Raw genomic sequence first — 23,775 nt, 5'->3', positions numbered from 1 at the left:
TCCAATCACATTAACCATTACTCTCTTGCGGGAAACCTTCACTCTTGCGCTGACATTCAGAAACGAAACATGACAATTTGAAAAATAAGCCACAGGAGTTTTTGAGTGAGGTTAAAGTGTAATGGGTCCTATGTGTAGCTGGTGTAGAGAGTCAGGCGCAGGACACCAGATATGAGTAATCAACATACTTTTACTCAAAATGTCCAATATACAAAGTAACAAATACACGCACACCATGACAGACTGAAAATACAACAAACAATCACCCCCCCAAAAAACCTTGGGGGAACAGAGGGTTAAATAATGAAAAAATAAAATCAGGTGGGTAAAACAAAGATGAAACAAATGGAAAATGAGAAGTGGATTGGCGGTGGCTAGAAGGCCTGTGAGGTCCATCTCCGATCGTCGCCCGAACAAGGAGAGGGACCGACTTCGGTGGAAGTCGTGACAGTACCCCCCCCTTGACGGCGGCTCCAGCAGCGCGCCGACACTGACCTCGGGGACGACCCGGAGGACGAGGCGCAGGGCGATCCGGATGAGACGATGGAACTCCCGCAGCCATGAAGGGTCCAAGACGTCCTCCACCGGCACCCAGCATCTCTCCTCCGGACCGCACCCCTCCCATTCCACGAGGTACTGAAGGCGCCTTGCCCGACGCCTTGAGTCCAGGATAGCTCGAACAGCATACGCCGGGGCCCCCTCGATGTCCAGAGGGGGGAGCACATCTCAGCTTTCTGGAGTGTACCAGCCACCACTGGCCTGAGGAGAGACACATGGAACAAGGGATTAATATGATAATCTGGGGGAAGCTGTAACCTGTAGCATACCTCATTCAGTCTCCTCAGGACTTTGAATGGCCCCACAAACCGCATACCCAACTTCCGGCAGGTTTCAGAGGCAGGTTTCGGGTCGAGAGCCAGACCCGGTCCCCTGGTGCGAGAGGCTAGTGGAGGAGTGGCGGATCTCTGCCCAGGGGGCCATCGCTGCCCAGGGGATGAACGCCGCCCACTCCCCTGGCCGGTCCTGGCAATATGACCGCAGAAACCTACCCACATCCTGGTTGACTCTCTCCACCTGCCCGTTACTCTCAGGGTGAAAACTTGAGATGAGGCTGACCCCCAGATGTTCCATGAACGCTCTCCAGACCCTGGACGTGAACTGGGGATCCCGATCAGAGACTATGTCCTCAGGCACCCTGCAGTGCCGGAAGACATGAGTGAACATGGCCTCCGCAGTCTGTAGAGCCGTAGGGAGACCGGACAAAGGGAGGAGACGGCAGGACTTAGAAAACCGATCCACAACGACCAGGATCGTGGTGTTGCCCTGTGAGGGAGGCAGATGCATCAGGAAGTCCACCGACAGGTGCGACCACGGCCGTTGTGAAACGGGTAGCGGTTGTAGCTTCCCTCTGGGCAGGTGCCTAGTGGCCTTGCACTGGGCGCACACTGAGCAGGAGGAAACATAAACTCCCTTGTCTTTGGCCATGGTGGACCACCAGTACTTCCCACTAAGGCAACACACCATCCGCCCGATGCCAGGATGACCAGATGAGGGTGACGTGTGGGCCCAATAGATCAAACGGTCGCGGACAGCAGACGGAAAGTACAGGCGCCCAGCTGGACACTGGGGGGGAGTGGGGTCTCTGCGTAACGCACGCTCAATGTCCGCGTCCAGCTCCCACACCACCGCTGCCACCAGACAAGAGGCTGGGAGGTATGGGAGTGTGATCCATGGACCGCTCCTCTGTGGCATACATCCGGAACAGCGCATCTGCCTCAGCGTTCTGGGAACCTCGTCTATAGGACAGAGTGAAAACAAAACGGGTACAGAATATGGCCCACCTTGCCTGGCGAGGGTTCAGTCTCCTGACAGATGTACTCCAGATTGCGGTGGTCAGTCCAGATGAGAAAAGGGTGTTTAGCCCCCTCAAGCCAATGTCTCCACGCCTTCAGAGCCTTGACAACAGCGAACAGCTCCCAGCCCCCCACATCATAGTTTCGCTCCGCCGGGCTGAGCTTCTTCAAAAAGAAAGCACAGGGGTGGAGCTTTGGTGGCGTGCCCGAGCGCTGAGAGAGCACGGCTCCTATCCCAGCCTCGGACGCGTCCACCTCCACAATGAAAAGTGGATTGGCGGTGGCGAGAAGGCCGGTGACGTCGACCACCGAAAGCCGCCCGAACAAGGAGAGGAACCGACTTTGGCGGAAGTCGTGACATAAAGACTACTTTTGAGTAGTAAGACATGTGTAAAAACAACAGATATCATTAATAAGAAGGGGCTAGAAGCATCTTGTATGGTGAGCTACCGAGTGGCTAGGACAGGCAAGTCCCATACTATTGTGGAGGACTTCATTCTTCCTGCTGCCGCGGATATGGCCAAAAAAACTATACAGACAAGGCACTGCATCTTCTTCATCAAAGAACACTGTTTGACCATCAGTGACATGGCAGGAGAAGTTTTGAGACAATTACTGCTTTGCATACTAGCCAGGGAATTCTATGCGTTACAGCTGGATGAGTCAACAGATGTGGCGGGCCTAGCACAGCTCCTGGTATATGTCTGTTACATCTGGATGAGTCAACAGATGTGGCGGGCCTGGCACAGCTCCTGGTATAGGTCCGTTACATTTATGGGGGGTCAATTAAGGAAGACATCCTCTTCTGCAAACCACTGTAAACCAGGACAACATGAGAGGATATTTTTTAAAGTACTGGACAGCTTTGTGACATCAAATGGACTTTGGTGGTCAAGATGTGCTGTTATCTATACTGAAGGTGCAAAAGCCATGACAGGGAGACATAGTGGAGTGGTAATTCTCGTGCAAGCAGTTGCTCCCGACGCCACTTTGGTACACTGCAGCATCCACAGAGAGGCTCTTGCTGCCAAAGGAATGCCTGACAGCCAGAAAGACGTTTTGGACACAACTGTGAAAATGGTTTACTTTGTGAAAGCAAGGGCCTTGAACTCTCGTGTATTTTCTGCATTATGCAATGATATGGGAAGCTACCATGTAATGCTTTTACAACATACAGAAGTGCGGTGGTTATCAAGGTATTGACACGTTTTTTTAAATTGAGAGAAGAGCTCAAAGTTGTCTTTACTGACCATCATTTTCACTAGTCTGACCGATTGCATTATGACGAATTTCTCACACAACTGGCCTGTCTGGGTGATGTTTTTTTCTCCCCCCAAAAATCTGAATCTAGGATTACAGGGACTTTCCGCAACTATATTCAATGTGCGGGACAAAATTGAGGCTATGATTAAGAAGTTGGAGCTCTTTTCTGTCTGCATTAACAAGGAGAACACACAGGTCTTTCCATCATTGTATGATTTTTTGTGTGCCAATGAACTCAAGCTTACGGACAATGTCAAATGTGATATAGCGAAGCACCTGAGTGAGCTGGGTGCGCAATTACGCGGTTACTTTCCCGAAATGGACCAATCAAACAACTGGATTCGTTATCCCTCTCATGCCCTGCCTCCAGTCCACTTACTGATATCTGAACAAGAGAGCCTCATCGAAGTTACAACAAGAGGTTCTGTGAAAATTGAATTTAATCAGAAGCCACTGCGCTCAGTTTCTTGCCTTGGAAAATCATGCTGTGAAGACACTGATGCCCTTTGCAACCACGTACCTATGTGAGAGTGGATTCCTGGCCCTCACCGTCCCATCCCCCTGTCCTGCTGTCCTCTTCCCCGTCCCATCCCCCTGGATGGGACGGGGAAGCATGAAAACTAAATACAGGCACAGACCCAACACCGCAGAGTTATGTGCATCCTTTCAAGCACACTCTTCTCATTAACCTGTGGTGAGTTATTCACAATTCTTTATGAACAAATACAGTTTTATATGTAAGATGGCTAAATAAAGAGCACAATTATTGATTTATTATTATATTATTATTTCTGTCCTGGTCCTACTAGAGCTCTTTGTCACTTCCCACGAGCCGGGTTGTGAGAATAACTGAAATTAATACATGTATTGTATAGTATGTGTGTGTGGCAGGCTTACAATGATGGCAAAAATCAACATTTGAGAGTGTGCTGACCCTGGTGCTAGAGGGGAACAGCTGACCCTGGTGCTAGAGGGGTACGCAGCTGGAGGTTGAATGTTTGAAGGGGTACGGGACTATAACAACGTTTGGGAACCACTGCCCTATATAGTGCATTCGTTGTGTTTTTCATGAATTGTTGATGTCTGTCACCAGGTGGACTCGTCTGACAGCGGAAACTACTCCTGCTTCGTCTCCAGTGCCTCCATCGCCAAGAGCGTCTTCAGCAAGTTCATCCCCCTCGTCCCCCTGGCTGAACGTTAGTTTCTGTTTTCCTCTACGTTGAGATAGAAACCTGTAGTGTAATGAATACCACAACATCCACCAGTCTGCACATACCTTTTGTTCCCCTGGCAGACCGTTAGTTTCTGTTTTCCTCTACGTTGAGATAGAAACCTGTAGCGTAATGAATACCACAACATCCACCAGTCTGCACATACCTTTGGTCCCCCTGGCAGAACGTTAGTTTCTGTTTTCCTCTACGTTGAGATAGAAACCTGTAGCGTAATGAATACCACAACATCCACCAGTCTGCACATACCTTTTGTCCCCCTGGCTGAACATTAGAAGCTGGTTTTGTTACCTATTAAAAAATAGGAATCAGTAAAGATAGTCCACCCATTATTCAGCATCACTCTACAACTTATCACCTTGATCACTATCTAAGTTTTAGTCGTCACACAATTACCTACTGTCTGTAGTTTGCTTCGTTTTGCTTAGGACAGAGTTGGTCCAAAGAGTTGGTCCATCTTAAGACCAGATAACCACACATGAACCTAAGAGAGGATGAATCTCAGGGATAAGAGAGGTAGGGTTAGTCGAGCGGACTCCATCTCTGGAGACAGAGACCACAGCTGAAGTGTGGGGAGAGAGAGAGCCTTTTGTTGTATGTTTGTCTGAATATGGACAAATCTTGACAAGAGAAAAAGATTAAGAGAATCCTAGAGTTCACCTGGAGTTCACCTGGAGGTCATGTGATGTTAGGTATGGGAATTACCCAAGGAGTTGGATAGAGCACAAACAGTATAGGGATCAGTCTAGCATGTTGTGTTGTAGTTGAGAACAGTAGTTTACTCAACAACACTTCAGGAGCTCTATGCTCTGTCATGCATATGTTTTACCATGTCTACATCACCACACTATAATAGGGGCCTCTGGCTGTGTCGTGGCCCATATCTAGCACTGCACTGTTACAACTCATCAGGAAGGGCAAACTGAGCTGGAAGCATTTGTATGTGTGTGTGTGTGTGTGTGTGTGTGTGTGTGTGTGTGTGTGTGTGTGTGTGTGTGTGTGTGTGTGTGTGTGTGTATGTGTATGTGTGTGTGTGTGTGTATGTATGTATGTATGTATGTATGTATGTATGTATGTATGTATGTATGTATGTATGTATGTATGTGTGTGTGTGTGTGTGTGTGTGTGTGTGTGTGTGTGTGTGTGAGAGAGAGAGATGCAACGCACCCATTTACAATGAAGTGCCTCCAACCAAATGCATCACCTTGTCACCACACAGAGTGAACTAATGTATTGCTGCTGGTCTAATTTGTGCTATGAATAAACAGGTGACTCACGTCCACTTGTTTCTATTTCCTGTTTCTCCACCAATCAGGCCCAATAAGGAAGTACCCTGCTGATATTAAAGTCAAGTTCCCAGACACCTTTGCACTGGTGGGCCAGAACATCACACTGGAATGCTTCGCCCTGGGAAAGTAAGTCTCGATATAACCAGTGCATTGTTAGAACTACATTTTGAAGTAGACAGAGAATCAATGATATTGTGTATGCAAACTATTACAGACTACAAAGGGAAACCCAGCCGCGAGCTGCCCAGTGACGTGAGTCTACCAGACGAGCTAAATGCCTTTTATGCTCGCTTCGAGGCAAGCAACACTGAAGCATGCATGAGAACACCAGCTGTTCCAGATGACTGTGTGATCACGCTCTCCGTAGCCAATGTGAGCAAGACCTTTAAACAGGTCAACAATCAATTGGCCGCGGGGGCCAGACGGATTACCATGACGTGTACTCAGAGCATGCGCGGACCAAATGTCTTCACTGTTATTTTCAATCTTTCCTTGACTGAGTCTGTAATACCCACATGTTTCAAGCAGACCACCATAGTCCCTGTGCCCAAGAAAGGGAAGGTAACCTGGCTAAATGACTACCGCTCCGTAGCACTCACGTCGGTAGTCATGAAGTGCTTTGAAAGGCTGGTCATGGCTCACATCAACACCATCATCCCGGAAACCCTAGACACACTCCAATTCGCATACCGCCCCAACAGATCCACAGATGACGCAATCTCTATCGCACTTCACACTGCCCTTTTCCCACCTGGACAAAAGGAACGCCTATGTGAGAATGTTGTTCATTGACTACAGCTCAGCATTCAACACCATAGTGCCCACAAAGCTCATCACTAAGCTAAGGATCCTGGGACTAAATATCTCTCTGCGATTGTATCCTGGAATTCCTGACGGGCTACCTCCAGGTAGTAAGGGTGGGTAACAACACATCTGCTACACTGATCCTCAACACAGGGGCCCCTCAGGGTTGCGTGCTTAGTCCCCTCCTGTACTCCCTGTTCACCCACGACTGCATGGCCAAGCACGACTCCAACACCATCATTACATTTGCTGATGACACAACAGTGGTAGGCCTGATCACCGACAACGATGAGACAGCCTATAAGGAGGAGGTTAGAGACCTGGCTGTGTGTGGCAGAACAAGAACGTCTCCCTCAATGTGAGCAAGACAAAGAAGATTATCATGGATTACAGGGAAAGGACGGCCGAACATTCCCCCATCCACATCGAGGCTGGAGTGGAGCGGGTTGAGAATTTCAAGTTCCTTGGTGTCTACATCACCAACAGGTCCAAACACACCAAGACAGTCGTGAAGAGATTATGACAACATCTTTTCCCCCTCAGGAGACTGAAAAGATTTGTCATGGGTCCCCAGATCCTCAAAAGGTTCTACAGCTGCACCAGCTGGTGCTGGTTGCATCACTGCCTGGTATGGCAACTGCTCAGCATCCGACCATAATGCGCTACAGAGGGTAGCGTGTACCCTCTGTAGGCCCAGTACATCACTGCGACCAAGCTTCCAGCCATCCAGGACCTACAGTATATGTCAAAAGTTTGGACACACCTACTCATTCAAGGTTTTATCTTTATTTGTACTATTTATACATTGTAGAATAATAGTGAAGACATCAAAACTATGAAATAACATATAGAATAATGTAATAACCAAAACATTATTTTTTTTTTTCAAAGTAGCTACCCTTTGCCTTGATGACAGCTTTGCACACTCTTGGCATTCTCTCAACCAGCTTCATGAGGAATGCTTTTCCAACAGTCTTTAAAACCTTTTTTTAACCTTTATTTAACTAGGCAAGTCAGTAAAGAACAAATTATTATTTACAATGACGGCTTTCACCGGCCAAACCCAGATGACGCTGGGCCAATTGTGCATCGCCCTATGGTACTCCCAATCACGGCCAGTTGTGATACTGCCTGGATTCGCACCAGGATGTCTGTAGTGATGCCTTAGACCGCTGCGCCACTCGGGAGCCCCAGTCTTGAAGGAGTCTTGAAGGAGTTCTCACATATCCTGAGCATTTGTTTGCTGCTTTTCCTTCACTCTACGGTCCAACTCATCCCAAACCATCTCAATTGGTTTGAGGTCTGGTGATTGTGGAGGCCAGGTCATCTTATGCAGCACCCCATCACTCTCCTTCTTGGTCAAATAGCCCTTACACAGCCTGGAGGTGTGTTGGGTCATTGTCCTGTTGAAAAACAAATGATAGTCCCACTAAGCGAAAAGCAGATGGGATGGCGTATTTCTGCAGAATGAAGTGGTAGCCATGCTGATTAAATGTGCCTTGAATACTATATATATCACAGACAGTGTCACCAGCAAAGCACCCCCACACCATCACACCTCCTCCTCCATGCTTCACGTTGGGAACCACACATGGTGAGATCATCCGTTCACCTAATCTGCGTCTCACAAAGCCACAGCAGTTGGAGCCAAAAATCTCAGATGTTGACTCATCAGACCAAAGGACAGATTTCCACCGGTCTGTTGTCCATTGATCGTGTTTCTTGGCCTAAGCAAGTCTCTTCTACTTTTTGGTGTCCATTAGTTGTGGTTTCTTTGCAGCAATTCAACCATGAAGGCCTGATTCACACAGTCTCCTCTGAACAGTTGATGTTGACATGTGATTGTTACTTGAACTATGTGAAGCATTTATTTGGGCTGCAATTTCTGAGGCTGGTAACTCTAATGCATTTATCCTCTGCAGCAGAGGTAACTCTGGGTCTTCCATTACTGTGGTGGCCCTCATGAGAGCCAGTTTCATCATAGAGCTTGATGGTTTTGCAACTGCACTGCTCTTTGCTTATTTGAGCTGTTCTTGTCATAATATGGACTTGGTCTTTTACCAAATAGAGCTATCTACTGAATACCACCCCTACCTTGTCACAACACAATTGTTCAAACACATTAGGAAGGAAGGAAAGAAATTCAACAAATTAACACACAACTGTTAACTGAAATGCATTCCAGGTGACTACCTCATGAAGCTGGTTGAGAGAATGGGAAGAGGGTGCAAATCAAGGCAAAGTGTGGCTACTGTGATTAACACTTTTTTTGGTTACTACGTGATTCCATATGGGTTATTTCATGTAGAAAATAGTAAAAAATAAAGAAAAACCCTGGAATGGGTAGGTGTGTCCAAACTTCTGACTGATACTCTATATATTAAGCGATGTCAGAGGAAAGCCCAAAAAATGGTCAAAGATTCCAGTCCCCCAAGTCATAGACTGTTCCCTCTGCTACCGCACAGCAAGCGGTACCGGAGCACCAGGTCTAGGTACTAAAACGGCTCCTTAACAGCTTCTACCCCCAAGCCATAAGACTGCTGAACAATTAATCAAATGGCCACCAGGACTATTTACATTGACCCCCCCTGCCCTCCCTTTGGTTTTGCACTGCTGCTACTCGCTGTTTATTGTCTGTGCATAGTGCCTTTACAACTACCTACATGTACTTTTGTTTATTTAGTAAATATTTTTTTGTTGCCTTACAACTTGGAATTAAAATAGATTTTTTTGGGGGGGTTGTATCATTTGATTAACACAACATGCCTACCACTTTGAAGATGCTAAAAAAAACATTTTTTTGTGAAACAAACAAGAAGTAAGACAAAAAATGGAAAACTTCAGCGTGTATAAATATCCCCCCCCCCCAAAGTCAATACTTTGTAGAGACACCTTTTGCAGCACTTACAGCTGCAAGTCTCTTGGGGTGTGTATCTAGTCACTGAGATTATTGCCCATTCTTCAAGGCAAAACTGCTCCAGCTCCTTCAAGTTGGATGTGTTCTGCTGGTGTACAGCAATCTTTAAGTCATACCACATATTTTCAGTTGAATTGAGATCTGGGCTTTGACTAGGTCATTCCAAGACATTTAAATGTTCAACCTCAACCACTCGAGTGTTGCTTCAGCAGTATGCTAAGGGTCATTGTCCTGCTGGAAGGTGAACCTCCGTCCCAGTCTCAAATCTCTAGAAAACTGAAACAGGTTTCCCTTAAGAATTTCCCTGTATTTAGCTCCATCCATCATTCCTTCAGATCTAACCAGTCTCCCAGTCCCTGCAGATGAAATCCATCCCTACAGCATGATGCTGCCACCACCATGCTTCACTGTGGGGATGGTGTTCTTGGGGTGAAGCAAGATGTTGGGTTTGCGCCAGACATAGAATTTCCTTGATGGCAAAAAAGCTACATTCTAGTCTCATCTGACCAGAGTACCTTCACCAATTTGAACTATTTTGTGTATGTCCATTACATGAAATTACAGGTTGTAATGCAAGAAAATAGGAAATAAGCTGAAGGGAATGAATACTTTTGCAAGGTACAGTATACTGTATGTCTTAACTCCTCCCCTCTCCACAGCCCCATCCCTCAGATCCGCTGGAGGAAGATGGACGGAGAGCTGCCGGCCAATCATGAAGTCAGCATGGCAGGGGCCCACCTCCAACTGTACCACGTGCAGTATGAGGACGAGGGGACGTACGAGTGTGAGGCCCTCAACTCCAAAGGGAAGGACTGGCACCGGGCTCGGGTCTCTGTAGAAGGTAGGGCCCTGTCTCTAGTCTACTAATTAAGCAATAAGGCCAGAGGGGTTGTGGTATATTGACAAAATACCACGGCTAAGCCCTTAGACGTGGCATATTGGCAACCCCCTGAGGTGCCTTATTGCTATTATAAACTGCTAACCAGTGTAATTAGAGCAGGAAAAAGAAATGTTTTGTTATACCTGTGGTATACAGTTTGATATACAATGGCTTTCAGCCAATCAGCATTCAGGGATCGAATTTAAAATGAAGCATAAGGCCCGATGAGGTGTGGTTTATGGTCAATATGCCACTGCTAAAGGCTGTTCTTAAGCACAATGAAACGAACCACCCAGTTTATAATACAGTATATACTCCCCAGCTTTGTAGTTGCAAGTCATTGACTTGCAAACACCTCTTCTCTCAGGGCTTAGTCCTAATTTGAGTCATTCACTCTTAACTCAGATTTTCACATGTATCATGCATTGATGTTGTGCGCTGATCTCAAGTTAGGACTCAGGCCTCGTACACGTGATCTCAAGTTAGGACTCAGGCCTCGTACACGTGATCTCAAGTTAGGACTCAGGCCTCGTACACGTGATCTCAAGTTAGGACTCAGGCCTCGTACACGTGATCTCAAGTTAGGACTCAGGCCTCGTACACGTGATCTCAAGTTAGGACTCAGGCCTCGTACACGTGATCTCAAGTTAGGACTCAGGCCTCGTACACGTGATCAGATCTCAAGTTAGGACTCAGGCCTCGTACACGTGATCTCAAGTTAGGACTCAGGCCTCGTACACGTGATCTCAAGTTAGGACTCAGGCCTCGTACACGTGATCTCAAGTTAGGACTCAGGCCTCGTACACGTGATCTCAAGTTAGGACTCAGGCCTCGTACACGTGATCTCAAGTTAGGACTCAGGCCTCGTAGGACTCACGTGATCTCAAGTTAGGACTCAGGCCTCGTACACGTGATCTCAAGTTAGGACTCAGGCCTCGTACACGTGATCTCAAGTTAGGACTCAGGCCTCGTACACGTGATCTCAAGTTAGGACTCAGGCCTCGTACACGTGATCTCAAGTTAGGACTCAGGCCTCGTACACGTGATCTCAAGTTAGGACTCAGGCCTCGTACACGTGATCTCAAGTTAGGACTCAGGCCTCGTACACGTGATCTCAAGTTAGGACTCAGGCCTCGTACACGTGATCTCAAGTTAGGACTCAGGCCTCGTACACGTGATCTCAAGTTAGGACTCAGGCCTCGTACACGTGATCTCAAGTTAGGACTCAGGCCTGATCTCAAGTTAGGACTACACGTGATCTCAAGTTAGGACTCAGGCCTCGTACACGTGATCTCAAGTTAGGACTCAGGCCTCGTACACGTGATCTCAAGTTAGGACTCAGGCCTCGTCACACGTGATCTCAAGTTAGGACTCAGGCCTCGTACACGTGATCTCAAGTTAGGACTCAGGCCTCGTACACGTGATCTCAAGTTAGGACTCAGGCCTCGTCAGGCCACGTGATCTCAAGTTAGGACTCAGGCCTCGTGATCTCAAGTTAGGACTCACGTACACGTGATCTCAAGTTAGGACTCAGGCCTCGTACACGTGATCTCAAGTTAGGACTCAGGCCTCGTACACGTGATCTCAAGTTAGGACTCAGGCCTCGTACACGTGATCTCAAGTTAGGACTCAGGCCTCGTACACGTGATCTCACTCAGGTTAGGACTCAGGCCTCGTACACGTGATCTCAAGTTAGGACTCAGGCCTCGTACACGTGATCTCAAGTTAGGACTCAGGCCTCGTACACGTGATCTCAAGTTAGGACTCAGGCCTCGTACACGTGATCTCAAGTTAGGACTCAGGCCTCGTACGTGATCTCGTGATCTCGTACACGTGATCTCAAGTTAGGACTCAGGCCTTACGGATCTCAGGCCTCGTGATCTCAAGTTAGGACACGTGATCTCAAGTTAGGACTCAGGCCTCGTACATGTGATCTCAACGTGATTAGGACTCAGGCCTCGTACACGTGATCTCAAGTTAGGACTCAGGCCTCGTACACGTGATCTCAAGTTAGGACTCAGGCCTCGTGATCTCAAGTTAGGACTCGTGATCTCAAATTAGGACTCAGGCCTCGTACACGTGATCTCAAGTTAGGACTCAGGCCTCGTACACGTGATCTCAAATTAGGACTCAGGCCTCGTACATGTGATCTCAAGTTAGGACTCAGGCCTCGTACACGTGATCTCAAATTAGGACTCAGGCCTCGTACACGTGATCTCAAGTTAGGACTCAGGCCTCGTACACGTACTGTACTGTCTCTTTTCCTCATCTCCATTCCAGCCTTCCCAGAGTGGACAGAGTCCATCAGCAGTACAGAGCGGGACATCAGCAGTGACTACACCATGTCTTGTGAGGCCAGCGGTAAGCCCAAGCCCCACGTCCACTGGCTCAAGAACGGCTACCCGGTAAGTCCTTTCACACACCCTTTTAACACTGCTGGGCTGAGCTGAAATAGCTGAGCAGAGCTGTGCTGAGCAGAACAGAGCCGAGCAGAGCAGAGTTAGGCTGAGCTGAACAGAGACAAGCAGAGCTGGGCTGAGCTGAACAGAGCCGACCAGAGCAGAGTTGGGCTGAGCTGAACAGAGACAAGCAGAGTTGGGCTGAGCTGAACAGAGACAAGCAGAGTTGGGCTGAGCTGAACAGAGCCGACCAGAGCAGAGTTGGGCTGAGCTGAACAGAGACAAGCAGAGTTGGGCTGAGCTGAACAGAGCCGACCAGAGCAGAGTTAGGCTGAGCTGAACAGAGACAAGCAGAGCTGGGCTGAGCTGAACAGAGCCGACCAGAGCAGAGTTGGGCTGAGCTGAACAGAGACAAGCAGAGTTGGACTGAGCTGAACAGAGCTGAGCTGAGCAGAGCTGGACTGAGATGAGCAGAGCTGTGCTGAGCTGGCCTGGTTAAGCACCCACCATAGCTTTTGGAACCGTACTGGAAAATACTATATGTTGACAAAATAATATATGTTGACAAAATACTATATGTTGACAAAATACTGTTATGTTGACAAAATACTATGTTGACAAAATACTATGTTGACAAAATACTGTATGTTGACAAAATACTATGTTGACAAAATACTATGTTGACAAAATACCATATGAAGACAAAATACTGTATGTTGACAAAATACTATGTTGACAAAATACTATATGTTGACAAAATACTATATGAAGACAAAATACTATATGAAGACAAAATACTATATGAGGACAAAATACTATATGAAGACAAAATACTATATGAAGTGTGGTTTGGGTTAGCCGGCAATAGTGTTCCAGCAACTATGATAAATGCATAACCAGGCCAGTTTGGTTTTGCTCGGCTCGGTTCGGCTCAGTAGTGTGAAAAGCAAGGTCCCTTAGATAGAAAAGCACTACCCTCTCTACCAAGGTCAGCAGCCAGCATCAGGATGGCACAGTTGTGACAGGGGTACTCCTCAGAGTCTGAATTGTCTGGACACAGGGCACAGTGTTAAGACTCAGGAGAAGGTAGCTCTTGTTGTTTCTCAGAGAATGTCAGAGAAGGAGAGGAGAGGAGGGGGGAGGGGAGGGGAGAGGAGAGGGAGAGGGAGAGGAGGAGGAGGAGAGGAGAGGAGAGGAGAGGAGAGGAGAGAGAGGAGAGGAGAGGAGAGGAGAGAGGGAGGGAGGGGAGGGGAGGGGAGGAGAGGAGAGGGGAGAGGAGAGGAGAGGGAGGGGAGAGGAGAGGAGAGGAGAGGAGAGGAGAGGGAGAGAGGAGAGGAAAAGTACCTCTTGTATTTTCTGAGTGTGCCAGCCCAGAGGTTGCATAACTCACTGCCATAGTAACTGTCACACCAACCCTCCTCCTGAAAGAGACCCAGGAGAGAAGGCAGGCAGGCAGGCAGGCAGGCAGGCAGGCAGGCAGGCAGTGGCAGCACAGAGTGGGAGGGAGGACTTTGATGTCAATGTAACTTGATACTTCATTATGTATTAATGATGTTTTCATCAAGTCAGATAAACCCATTGAAATGCTGAGGGAGGCTAGTTAATTACATTTTGAATGCATTTAGTATTCCTACATTTCAAAAGTATTTTGATGTTTTAATTTCAACATTGTCAACATTACACTTATTGTCATTGAGACATCAACCTATTATAAAATGTAGTAATACCAATGAAAAAAATATGTTATTGTAATTTTGAAATGCGTATTATAATTGTTTCATATTTATTTATTCCGTTTCCACAGTACGATAAGCATGATCTGAAGTTCAGAGGACTGACGTTTGAGGACTCTGGGATGTACCAGTGTAGAGCGGAGAATCGGCATGGAGTCGTCTATGCTGACGCAGAGCTGCGTGTGATTGGTGAGTTAAATAGTCTGTCTGATTATGCGTGGCTGCGTCCAATGCAGCGTTGCATGTGCAGCTAAAGCCTTCAGACGGATTGTGATTGGCCAAAGATGAAAGGTCCCTACACTAGAGACTAATTCACTTTGTGTTATACATGTTGAAGAACAATCAAACAAACAACATATTCCAGTAAACTGACAGCTCGCCCTTTTCAGCGGTGACTTGATCCCAAACGGTTTCTAATTATGGTAATGAAGCATGAACCTAAGTAAACACACACTCACACACATACCGTGTACACTATACATACTATATTGTATACACTATGTATACAAAAGTATGTGGACCCCCCTTCAAATTAGTGGATTTGGCTATTTCTGCCACACCTGTTGCTGACAGGTGTATAAAATGGAACACACAGCCATGCAATCTCCATAGACAAACATTGGCAATAGAATGGCCTTACTAAAGAGCTCAGTGACTTTCAATGTGGCACCGTCATAGGATGCCACCTGTCCAACAAGTCAGTTCGTCAAGTTTCTGCCCTGCTAGAGCTGGTCAACTGTAAGTGCTGTTATTATGAAGTGGAAACGTCAAGGAGCAACAACGGCTCAGTCGCGAAGTGGTAGGCCACACAAGCTCACAGAACAGGACCGCCGAGTGCTGAAGTGCGTGGCACCTAAAAATTGTCTGTCCTCGGTGCAACACTCACTACCGAGTTCCAAACTGCCTCTGGAAGCAACATCAGCACAAGAACGTGTTCGTTGGGAGCTTCATGAAATGGGTTTCCATGGCCGAGCAGCCTCATACAGGCCTAAGATCACCATGTGCAATGCCAAGCGTCGGCTGGAGTGGTGTAAAGCTTGCCGCCATTGGACTCTGGAGCAGTGGAAACACGTTCTCTGGAGTGATGAATCTGGATTTGGTGAATGCCAGAAGAACCTGTCCCAATGCATAGTGCCAACTGTAAAGTTTGGTGGAGGATCGATAATGGTCTGGGGCTGTTTATCATGGTTCAGGCTTGACCCCTTAGTTCCAGTGAAGGAAATATTAACATTACAGCATACACTGACATTCTAGATAATTATGTGCTTCCAACTTTGTGGTAACAGTTTGGGGGACCTTTCCTGTTTCAGCATGACAATGTCCCCATGTACAAAGCAAGGTCCATACAGAAAGGCTTTGTTGAGATCGATGTGGAAGAACTTGACTGGCCTTCACAAAGCCCTAACCTCAACCCCATCGAAATGGGATGAATTGGAACGCCAGCTGCAAGCCAGGCCTAATCGCCCAACATCAGTCCCCGCAGCAATGTTCCAACATCTAGTGGAAAGCCTTCCCAGAAGAGTGGAGGCTATTATAGCAGAAATGTTCCTACATCTAGTGGAAAGCCTTCCCAGAAGAGTGGAGGCTATTATAGCAGAAATGTTCCTACATCTAGTGGAAAGCCTTCCCAGAAGAGTGGAGGCTATTATAGCAGAAATGTTCCTACATCTAGTGGAAAGCCTTCCCAGAAGAGTGGAGGCTGTTATAGCAGCAAAAGGGGGACCAACTCCGTATTAATGCCCATGATTTTGGAATGAGATGTTCGACAAGCAGGTGTCTACATACTTTTGGTCATGTAGTGTCCCAACATGCTGTCTGATATATTTTTGAAGACATGAATAAACATATGAATAAATGATATATTTTTATATATACATAATATATATTTTTAAATTGTGCCTGCATTTGTTGTTTGCCACATGGCCTTAAATGTGTTTTTCTCAGTCGCCCATGCTCAATATTAATATCCTCTTTCCGACTCTCCCCAGCGTGCGCCCCTACGTTTGAGCATAGCCCAGTAAAGAGGAGGATCCTGGGGGCTAAGAACGGCCGTGTGGTCCTAGAGTGTAGACCTAAAGCTGCTCCCAAAGCCTCCTTGTCCTGGAGCAAGGGCTCTGAACTCCTCTTCAACTCCAGCAGGTCAGCACCGGGTTGGGTTCCGTTGGTGTTTATTTACTGAGGCCCGTTCACTATTCCTGGAGGCCATTGACAACTCCCCTCCTCTGTGCTCATAACTCTAAATATTTTTTTGGGGGGGAAAGGTGTTGTATTTGTTTTTAAGATAATGTGTTGACATTTTGTCTTGATTAGACTCTAGTAGGAAGGTTTCTATTCGTTTATGAGACACATTTAGGTCATTATAGTGTAGTGTATAATGTCTCTGAGAATCCATTACTTGCGTCTGTGTGTGTGTGTGTGTGTGTGTGTCTGTCTGTCTGTCTGTCTGTCTGTCTGTCTGTCTGTCTGTCTGTCTGTCTCTCTCTCTCTCTCTCTCTGTCTGTCTCTGTCTGTCTGTGTGACTTCTCTACTTTATCTTGGTATTGGGGTAATGGGGATGAATGTTTTTGTCAGTGCGGGCTGTGCTCTGCTCTGCTTCACACTTCTCCCCGTCAGTAGCTGACATTAAGCCTGGTCTGAAGCTCATCAGACAGGACAGAGAGAGTCTGGCTCTGTAAGCCCCTCCACTCCTCCGTTCCTCAACCACAAAACAAGGATAATCTGCCGTCACTAAGAACCACCACTCAGCCATCTCCCCTTCTCCAAATACCCATATCACTCTCAGCCATCTCCCCTTCTCCAACTACCCACATCACTCTCAGCCATCTCCCCTTCTCCAACTACCCACATCACTCTCAGCCATCTCCCCTTCTCCAACTACCCACATCACTCTCAGCCATCTCCCCTTCTCCAACTACCCACATCACTCTCAGCCATCTCCCCTTCTCCAACTACCCACATCACTCTCAGCCATCTCCCCTTCTCCAACTACCCACATCACTCTCAGCCATCTACCCTTCTCCAACTACCCACATCACTCTCAGCCATCTCTCCTTCTCCAACTACCCACATCACTCTCAGCCATCTCCCCTTCTCCAACTACCCACATCACTCTCAGCCATCGCCCCTTCTCCAACAAACCAAACTACGCAAATCACTCTCAGCCATCTCCTCCTCTCTATCTACCCACATCACTCTCAGCCATCTCCCCTTCTCCAACTACCCACATCACTCTCAGCCATCTCCCCTTCTCCAACTACCCACATCACTCTCAGCCATCTCCCCTTCTCCAACTACCCACATCACTCTCAGCCATCTCCCCTTCTCCAACTACCCACATCACTCTCAGCCATCTCCCCTTCTCCAACTACCCACATCACTCTCAGCCATCTCCCCTTCTCCAACTACCCACATCACTCTCAGCCATCTCCAACTACCCACATCACTCTCAGCCATCTCCCCTTCTCCAACTACCCACATCACTCTCAGCCATCTCCCCTTCTCCAACTACCCACATCACTCTCAGCCATCTCCCCCTCTCTATCTACCCACATCACTCTCAGCCATCTCCCCTCTCCAAATACCAAAACTACCCAAACCACTCTCAGCCATCTCCCCTTCTCCAACTACCCAAATCCCTCTCAGCCATCTCCCCTTCTCCAACTACCCAAACCACTCTCAGCCATCTCCCCCTCTCCAACTACCCAAATCCCTCTCAGCCATCTCCCCTTCTCCAACTACCCAAATCACTCTCAGCCATCTCCCCTTCTCCAACTACCCACATCACTCTCAGCCATCTCCCCTTCTCCAACTACCCACATTACTCTCAGCCATCTCCCCTTCTCCAACTACCCAAATCACTCTCAGCCATCTCCAACAACCCAAATCACTCTCAGCCATCTCCAACTACCAACTTCACTCTCAGCCATCTCCCCTTCTCCAACTACCCACATTACTCTCAGCCATCTCCCCTTCTCCAACTACCCAAATTACTCTCAGCCATCTCCCCTTCTCCAACTACCCAAACCACTCTCAGCCATCTCCCTTCTCCAACTACCCAAATCCCTCTCAGCCATCTCCCCTTCTCCAACTACCCAAATCACTCTCAGCCATCTCCCCTTCTCCAACCACCCACATCACTCTCAGCCATCTCCCCTGTGCAACTACCCAAACTACTCTCAGCCATCTTCTCCAACTACCCAAATCACTCTCAGCCATCTCCCACCATAGCTAAAATAACTTTCTGAGAAATGAGAATAGAGAAGAGGAATAAATAAATGCCTCATTCTGTGAGAGATGTCCACATGCAGGAGCTTTCCATTCAGGCTGTTGTGAATAAGTGTGTTGCCATTCAATCATGTCTAATGGGATTTGCTCTCTGTGTGTATTTAGGACACTGGCATTTGTTTTGTTTCCTTCATTAGGATGTTAATCTGGGAGGATGGTAGTCTAGAGATCATATGTGTTGTTACCTTCATCAGGATGTTAATCTGGGAGGATGGTAGTCTAGATATCATATGTGTTGTTTCCTTCATTAGGATGTTAATCTGGGAGGATGGTAGTCTAGAGATCATATGTGTTGTTACCTTCATCAGGATGTTAATCTGGGAGGATGGTAGTCTAGATATCATATGTGTTGTTACCTTCATCAGGATGTTAATCTGGGAGGATGGTAGTCTAGAGATCATATGTGTTGTTACCTTCATCAGGATGTTAATCTGGGAGGATGGTAGTCTAGAGATCATATGTGTTGTTACCTTCATCAGGATGTTAATCTGGGAGGATGGTAGTCTAGATATCATATGTGTTGTTACCTTCATCAGGATGTTAATCTGGGAGGATGGTAGTCTAGAGATCATATGTGTTGTTACCTTCATCAGGATGTTAATCTGGGAGGATGGTAGTCTAGAGATCATATGTGTTGTTACCTTCATCAGGATGTTAATCTGGGAGGATGGTAGTCTAGATATCATATGTGTTGTTTCCTTCATCAGGATGTTAATCTGGGAGGATGGTAGTCTAGAGATCATATGTGTTGTTACCTTCATCAGGATGTTAATCTGGGAGGATGGTAGTCTAGAGATCATATGTGTTGTTTCCTTCATCAGGATGTTAATCTGGGAGGATGGTAGTCTAGAGATCATATGTGTTGTTTCCTTCATCATGATGTTAATCTGGGAGGATGGTAGTCTAGAGATCATATGTGTTGTTACCTTCATCAGGATGTTAATCTGGGAGGATGGTAGTCTAGATATCATATGTGTTGTTTCCTTCATTAGGATGTTAATCTGGGAGGATGGTAGTCTAGAGATCATATGTGTTGTTACCTTCATCATGATGTTAATCTGGGAGGATGGTAGTCTAGATATCATATGTGTTGTTTCCTTCATCAGGATGTTAATCTGGGAGGATGGTAGTCTAGAGATCATATGTGTTGTTACCTTCATCAGGATGTTAATCTGGGAGGATGGTAGTCTAGATATCATATGTGTTGTTTCCTTCATTAGGATGTTAATCTGGGAGGATGGTAGTCTAGAGATCATATGTGTTGTTACCTTCATCAGGATGTTAATCTGGGAGGATGGTAGTCTAGAGATCATATGTGTTGTTACCTTCATCAGGATGTTAATCTGGGAGGATGGTAGTCTAGAGATCATATGTGTTGTTTCCTTCATTAGGATGTTAATCTGGGAGGATGGTAGTCTAGATATCATATGTGTTGTTTCCTTCATCAGGATGTTAATCTGGGAGGATGGTAGTCTAGATATCATATGTGTTGTTTCCTTCATTAGGATGTTAATCTGGGAGGATGGTAGTCTAGAGATCATATGTGTTGTTACCTTCATCAGGATGTTAATCTGGGAGGATGGTAGTCTAGATATCATATGTGTTGTTTCCTTCATCAGGATGTTAATCTGGGAGGATGGTAGTCTAGAGATCATATGTGTTGTTACCTTCATCAGGATGTTAATCTGGGAGGATGGTAGTCTAGAGATCATATGTGTTGTTACCTTCATCAGGATGTTAATCTGGGAGGATGGTAGTCTAGAGATCATATGTGTTGTTACCTTCATCAGGATGTTAATCTGGGAGGATGGTAGTCTAGAGATCATATGTGTTGTTTCCTTCATCAGGATGTTAATCTGGGAGGATGGTAGTCTAGAGATCATATGTGTTGTTACCTTCATCAGGATGTTAATCTGGGAGGATGGTAGTCTAGAGATCATATGTGTTGTTTCCTTCATCAGGATGTTAATCTGGGAGGATGGTAGTCTAGAGATCATATGTGTTGTTACCTTCATCAGGATGTTAATCTGGGAGGATGGTAGTCTAGAGATCATATGTGTTGTTTCCTTCATCAGGATGTTAATCTGGGAGGATGGTAGTCTAGAGATCATATGTGTTGTTTCCTTCATCAGGATGTTAATCTGGGAGGATGGTAGTCTAGAGATCATATGTGTTGTTACCTTCATCAGGATGTTAATCTGGGAGGATGGTAGTCTAGAGATCATATGTGTTGTTTCCTTCATCAGGATGTTAATCTGGGAGGATGGTAGTCTAGAGATCATATGTGTTGTTACCTTCATCAGGATGTTAATCTGGGAGGATGGTAGTCTAGAGATCATATGTGTTGTTACCTTCATTAGGATGTTAATCTGGGAGGATGGTAGTCTAGAGATCATATGTGTTGTTACCTTCATCAGGATGTTAATCTGGGAGGATGGTAGTCTAGAGATCATATGTGTTGTTACCTTCATCAGGATGTTAATCTGGGAGGATGGTAGTCTAGAGATCATATGTGTTGTTACCTTCATCAGGATGTTAATCTGGGAGGATGGTAGTCTAGAGATCATATGTGTTGTTTCCTTCATCAGGATGTTAATCTGGGAGGATGGTAGTCTAGAGATCATATGTGTTGTTTCCTTCATCAGGATGTTAATCTGGGAGGATGGTAGTCTAGAGATCATATGTGTTGTTACCTTCATCAGGATGTTAATCTGGGAGGATGGTAGTCTAGAGATCATATGTGTTGTTTCCTTCATCAGGATGTTAATCTGGGAGGATGGTAGTCTAGATATCATATGTGTTGTTTACCTTCATCATGATGTTAATCTGGGAGGATGGTAGTCTAGAGATCATATGTGTTGTTACCTTCATCAGGATGTTAATCTGGGAGGATGGTAGTCTAGAGATCATATGTTTTGTTTCCTTCATCAGGATGTTAATCTGGGAGGATGGTAGTCTAGAGATCATATGTGTTGTTACCTTCATCAGGATGTTAATCTGGGAGGATGGTATTAATCTGGGAGGATGGTAGTCTAGAGATCATATGTGTTGTTACCTTCATCAGGATGTTAATCTGGGAGGATGGTAGTCTAGAGATCATATGTGTTGTTACCTTCATCAGGATGTTAATCTGGGAGGATGGTAGTCTAGATATCATATGTGTTGTTACCTTCATCAGGATGTTAATCTGGGAGGATGGTAGTCTAGAGATCATATGTGTTGTTTCCTTCATCAGGATGTTAATCTGGGAGGATGGTAGTCTAGAGATCATATGTGTTGTTACCTTCATCAGGATGTTAATCTGGGAGGATGGTAGTCTAGAGATCATATGTGTTGTTACCTTCATCAGGATGTTAATCTGGGAGGATGGTAGTCTAGAGATCATATGTGTTGTTACCTTCATCAGGATGTTAATCTGGGAGGATGGTAGTCTAGAGATCATATGTGTTGTTTCCTTCATCAGGATGTTAATCTGGGAGGATGGTAGTCTAGAGATCATATGTGTTGTTACCTTCATCAGGATGTTAATCTGGGAGGATGGTAGTCTAGAGATCATATGTGTTGTTTCCTTCATCAGGATGTTAATCTGGGAGGATGGTAGTCTAGAGATCATATGTGTTGTTACCTTCATCAGGATGTTAATCTGGGAGGATGGTATTAATCTGGGAGGATGGTAGTCTAGAGATCATATGTGTTGTTACCTTCATCAGGATGTTAATCTGGGAGGATGGTAGTCTAGAGATCATATGTGTTGTTACCTTCATCAGGATGTTAATCTGGGAGGATGGTAGTCTAGAGATCATATGTGTTGTTTCCTTCATCAGGATGTTAATCTGGGAGGATGGTAGTCTAGAGATCATATGTGTTGTTACCTTCATCAGGATGTTAATCTGGGAGGATGGTAGTCTAGAGATCATATGTGTTGTTACCTTCATCAGGATGTTAATCTGGGAGGATGGTAGTCTAGATATCATATGTGTTGTTACCTTCATCAGGATGTTAATCTGGGAGGATGGTATTCTAGAGATCATATGTGTTGTTACCTTCATCAGGATGTTAATCTGGGAGGATGGTAGTCTAGAGATCATATGTGTTGTTTCCTTCATCAGGATGTTAATCTGGGAGGATGGTATTCTAGATATCATATGTGTTGTTACCTTCATCAGGATGTTAATCTGGGAGGATGGTAGTCTAGATATCATATGTGTTGTTACCTTCATCAGGATGTTAATCTGGGAGGATGGTAGTCTAGAGATCATATGTGTTGTTACCTTCATCAGGATGTTAATCTGGGAGGATGGTAGTCTGGAGATCATATGTGTTGTTACCTTCATTAGGATGTTAATCTGGGAGGATGGTAGTCTGGAGATCATATGTGTTGTTACCTTCATTAGGATGTTAATCTGGGAGGATGGTAGTCTGGAGATCCTGAATGTGACCAGGGCAGACGAGGGGCGCTACACCTGCTTCGCTGAGAACGACCGGGGCAAGGCCAACAGCACAGGCTTCCTCTCTATCACAGGCAAGCTGCATGCACACACACACACACACACGCACGCACACGCATACGCACACGCACTACACGCACACAGACACTACACACACACACACACACACACACACACACACACACACACACACACACACACACACACACACACACACACACACACACACACACACACACACACACACACATGGACACGACACTAACCCTTCTCTGAACCAGACTCATAAACTCATTATTCACACATAGAAACACCCATCTGACCTCCAGCCCGTTAGCCTCCTCTGACTGAGTTTATGGACCTCAGGGGACCAGTGATGAAGGTTAAGAGCCTTGCTCAAGGGCACAATGGCAGTAGGTAACACATGGCATATTGAAGCCAGTAACCCTCTGGCTGCTGGTTCATCTCTGGGATTCAAACTGGGAAACATTGTTACTGAGTCGCCTTGAGGCTAGCGCCACTGCACCATCATCACTACCATCGCTCGCACACAGAACGCCTATCTGACCTTCATCAGTCTTATGAGACTGAGTTATGGAGTCCCAGGAGGCGGGGTCTCAGGGGGCAGGGTCTCAGGGGCATGGCTTCGGGGGGTTTGGTCTCAGGGGGCGGGGTC

General features: G+C 46.3%; 1 protein-coding gene across 3 annotated transcripts in view; it reads left to right on the top strand.

The window, feature by feature from the left end:
- The window catches only part of LOC118376716 (contactin-1a-like), a 180,764-nt gene that overhangs the window by 119,215 nt on the left and 37,774 nt on the right, over positions 1-23,775 (top strand). For all 3 annotated transcript variants that reach the window (XM_052466325.1, XM_052466326.1, XM_052466327.1), the window contains exons 8-14: positions 4,210-4,312; positions 5,661-5,760; positions 10,015-10,196; positions 12,516-12,640; positions 14,439-14,556; positions 16,356-16,506; positions 23,046-23,173. In XM_052466325.1, coding sequence (XP_052322285.1) covers positions 4,210-4,312; positions 5,661-5,760; positions 10,015-10,196; positions 12,516-12,640; positions 14,439-14,556; positions 16,356-16,506; positions 23,046-23,173 — 907 coding nt within the window. The remainder of the gene's footprint in view (positions 1-4,209; positions 4,313-5,660; positions 5,761-10,014; positions 10,197-12,515; positions 12,641-14,438; positions 14,557-16,355; positions 16,507-23,045; positions 23,174-23,775) is intronic.

This window comes from Oncorhynchus keta, chromosome 17 (assembly GCF_023373465.1).
Source record: "Oncorhynchus keta strain PuntledgeMale-10-30-2019 chromosome 17, Oket_V2, whole genome shotgun sequence".
Lineage (NCBI taxonomy): Eukaryota > Metazoa > Chordata > Actinopteri > Salmoniformes > Salmonidae > Oncorhynchus > Oncorhynchus keta.
This window is presented reverse-complemented; position numbering and strand designations above follow the sequence as displayed.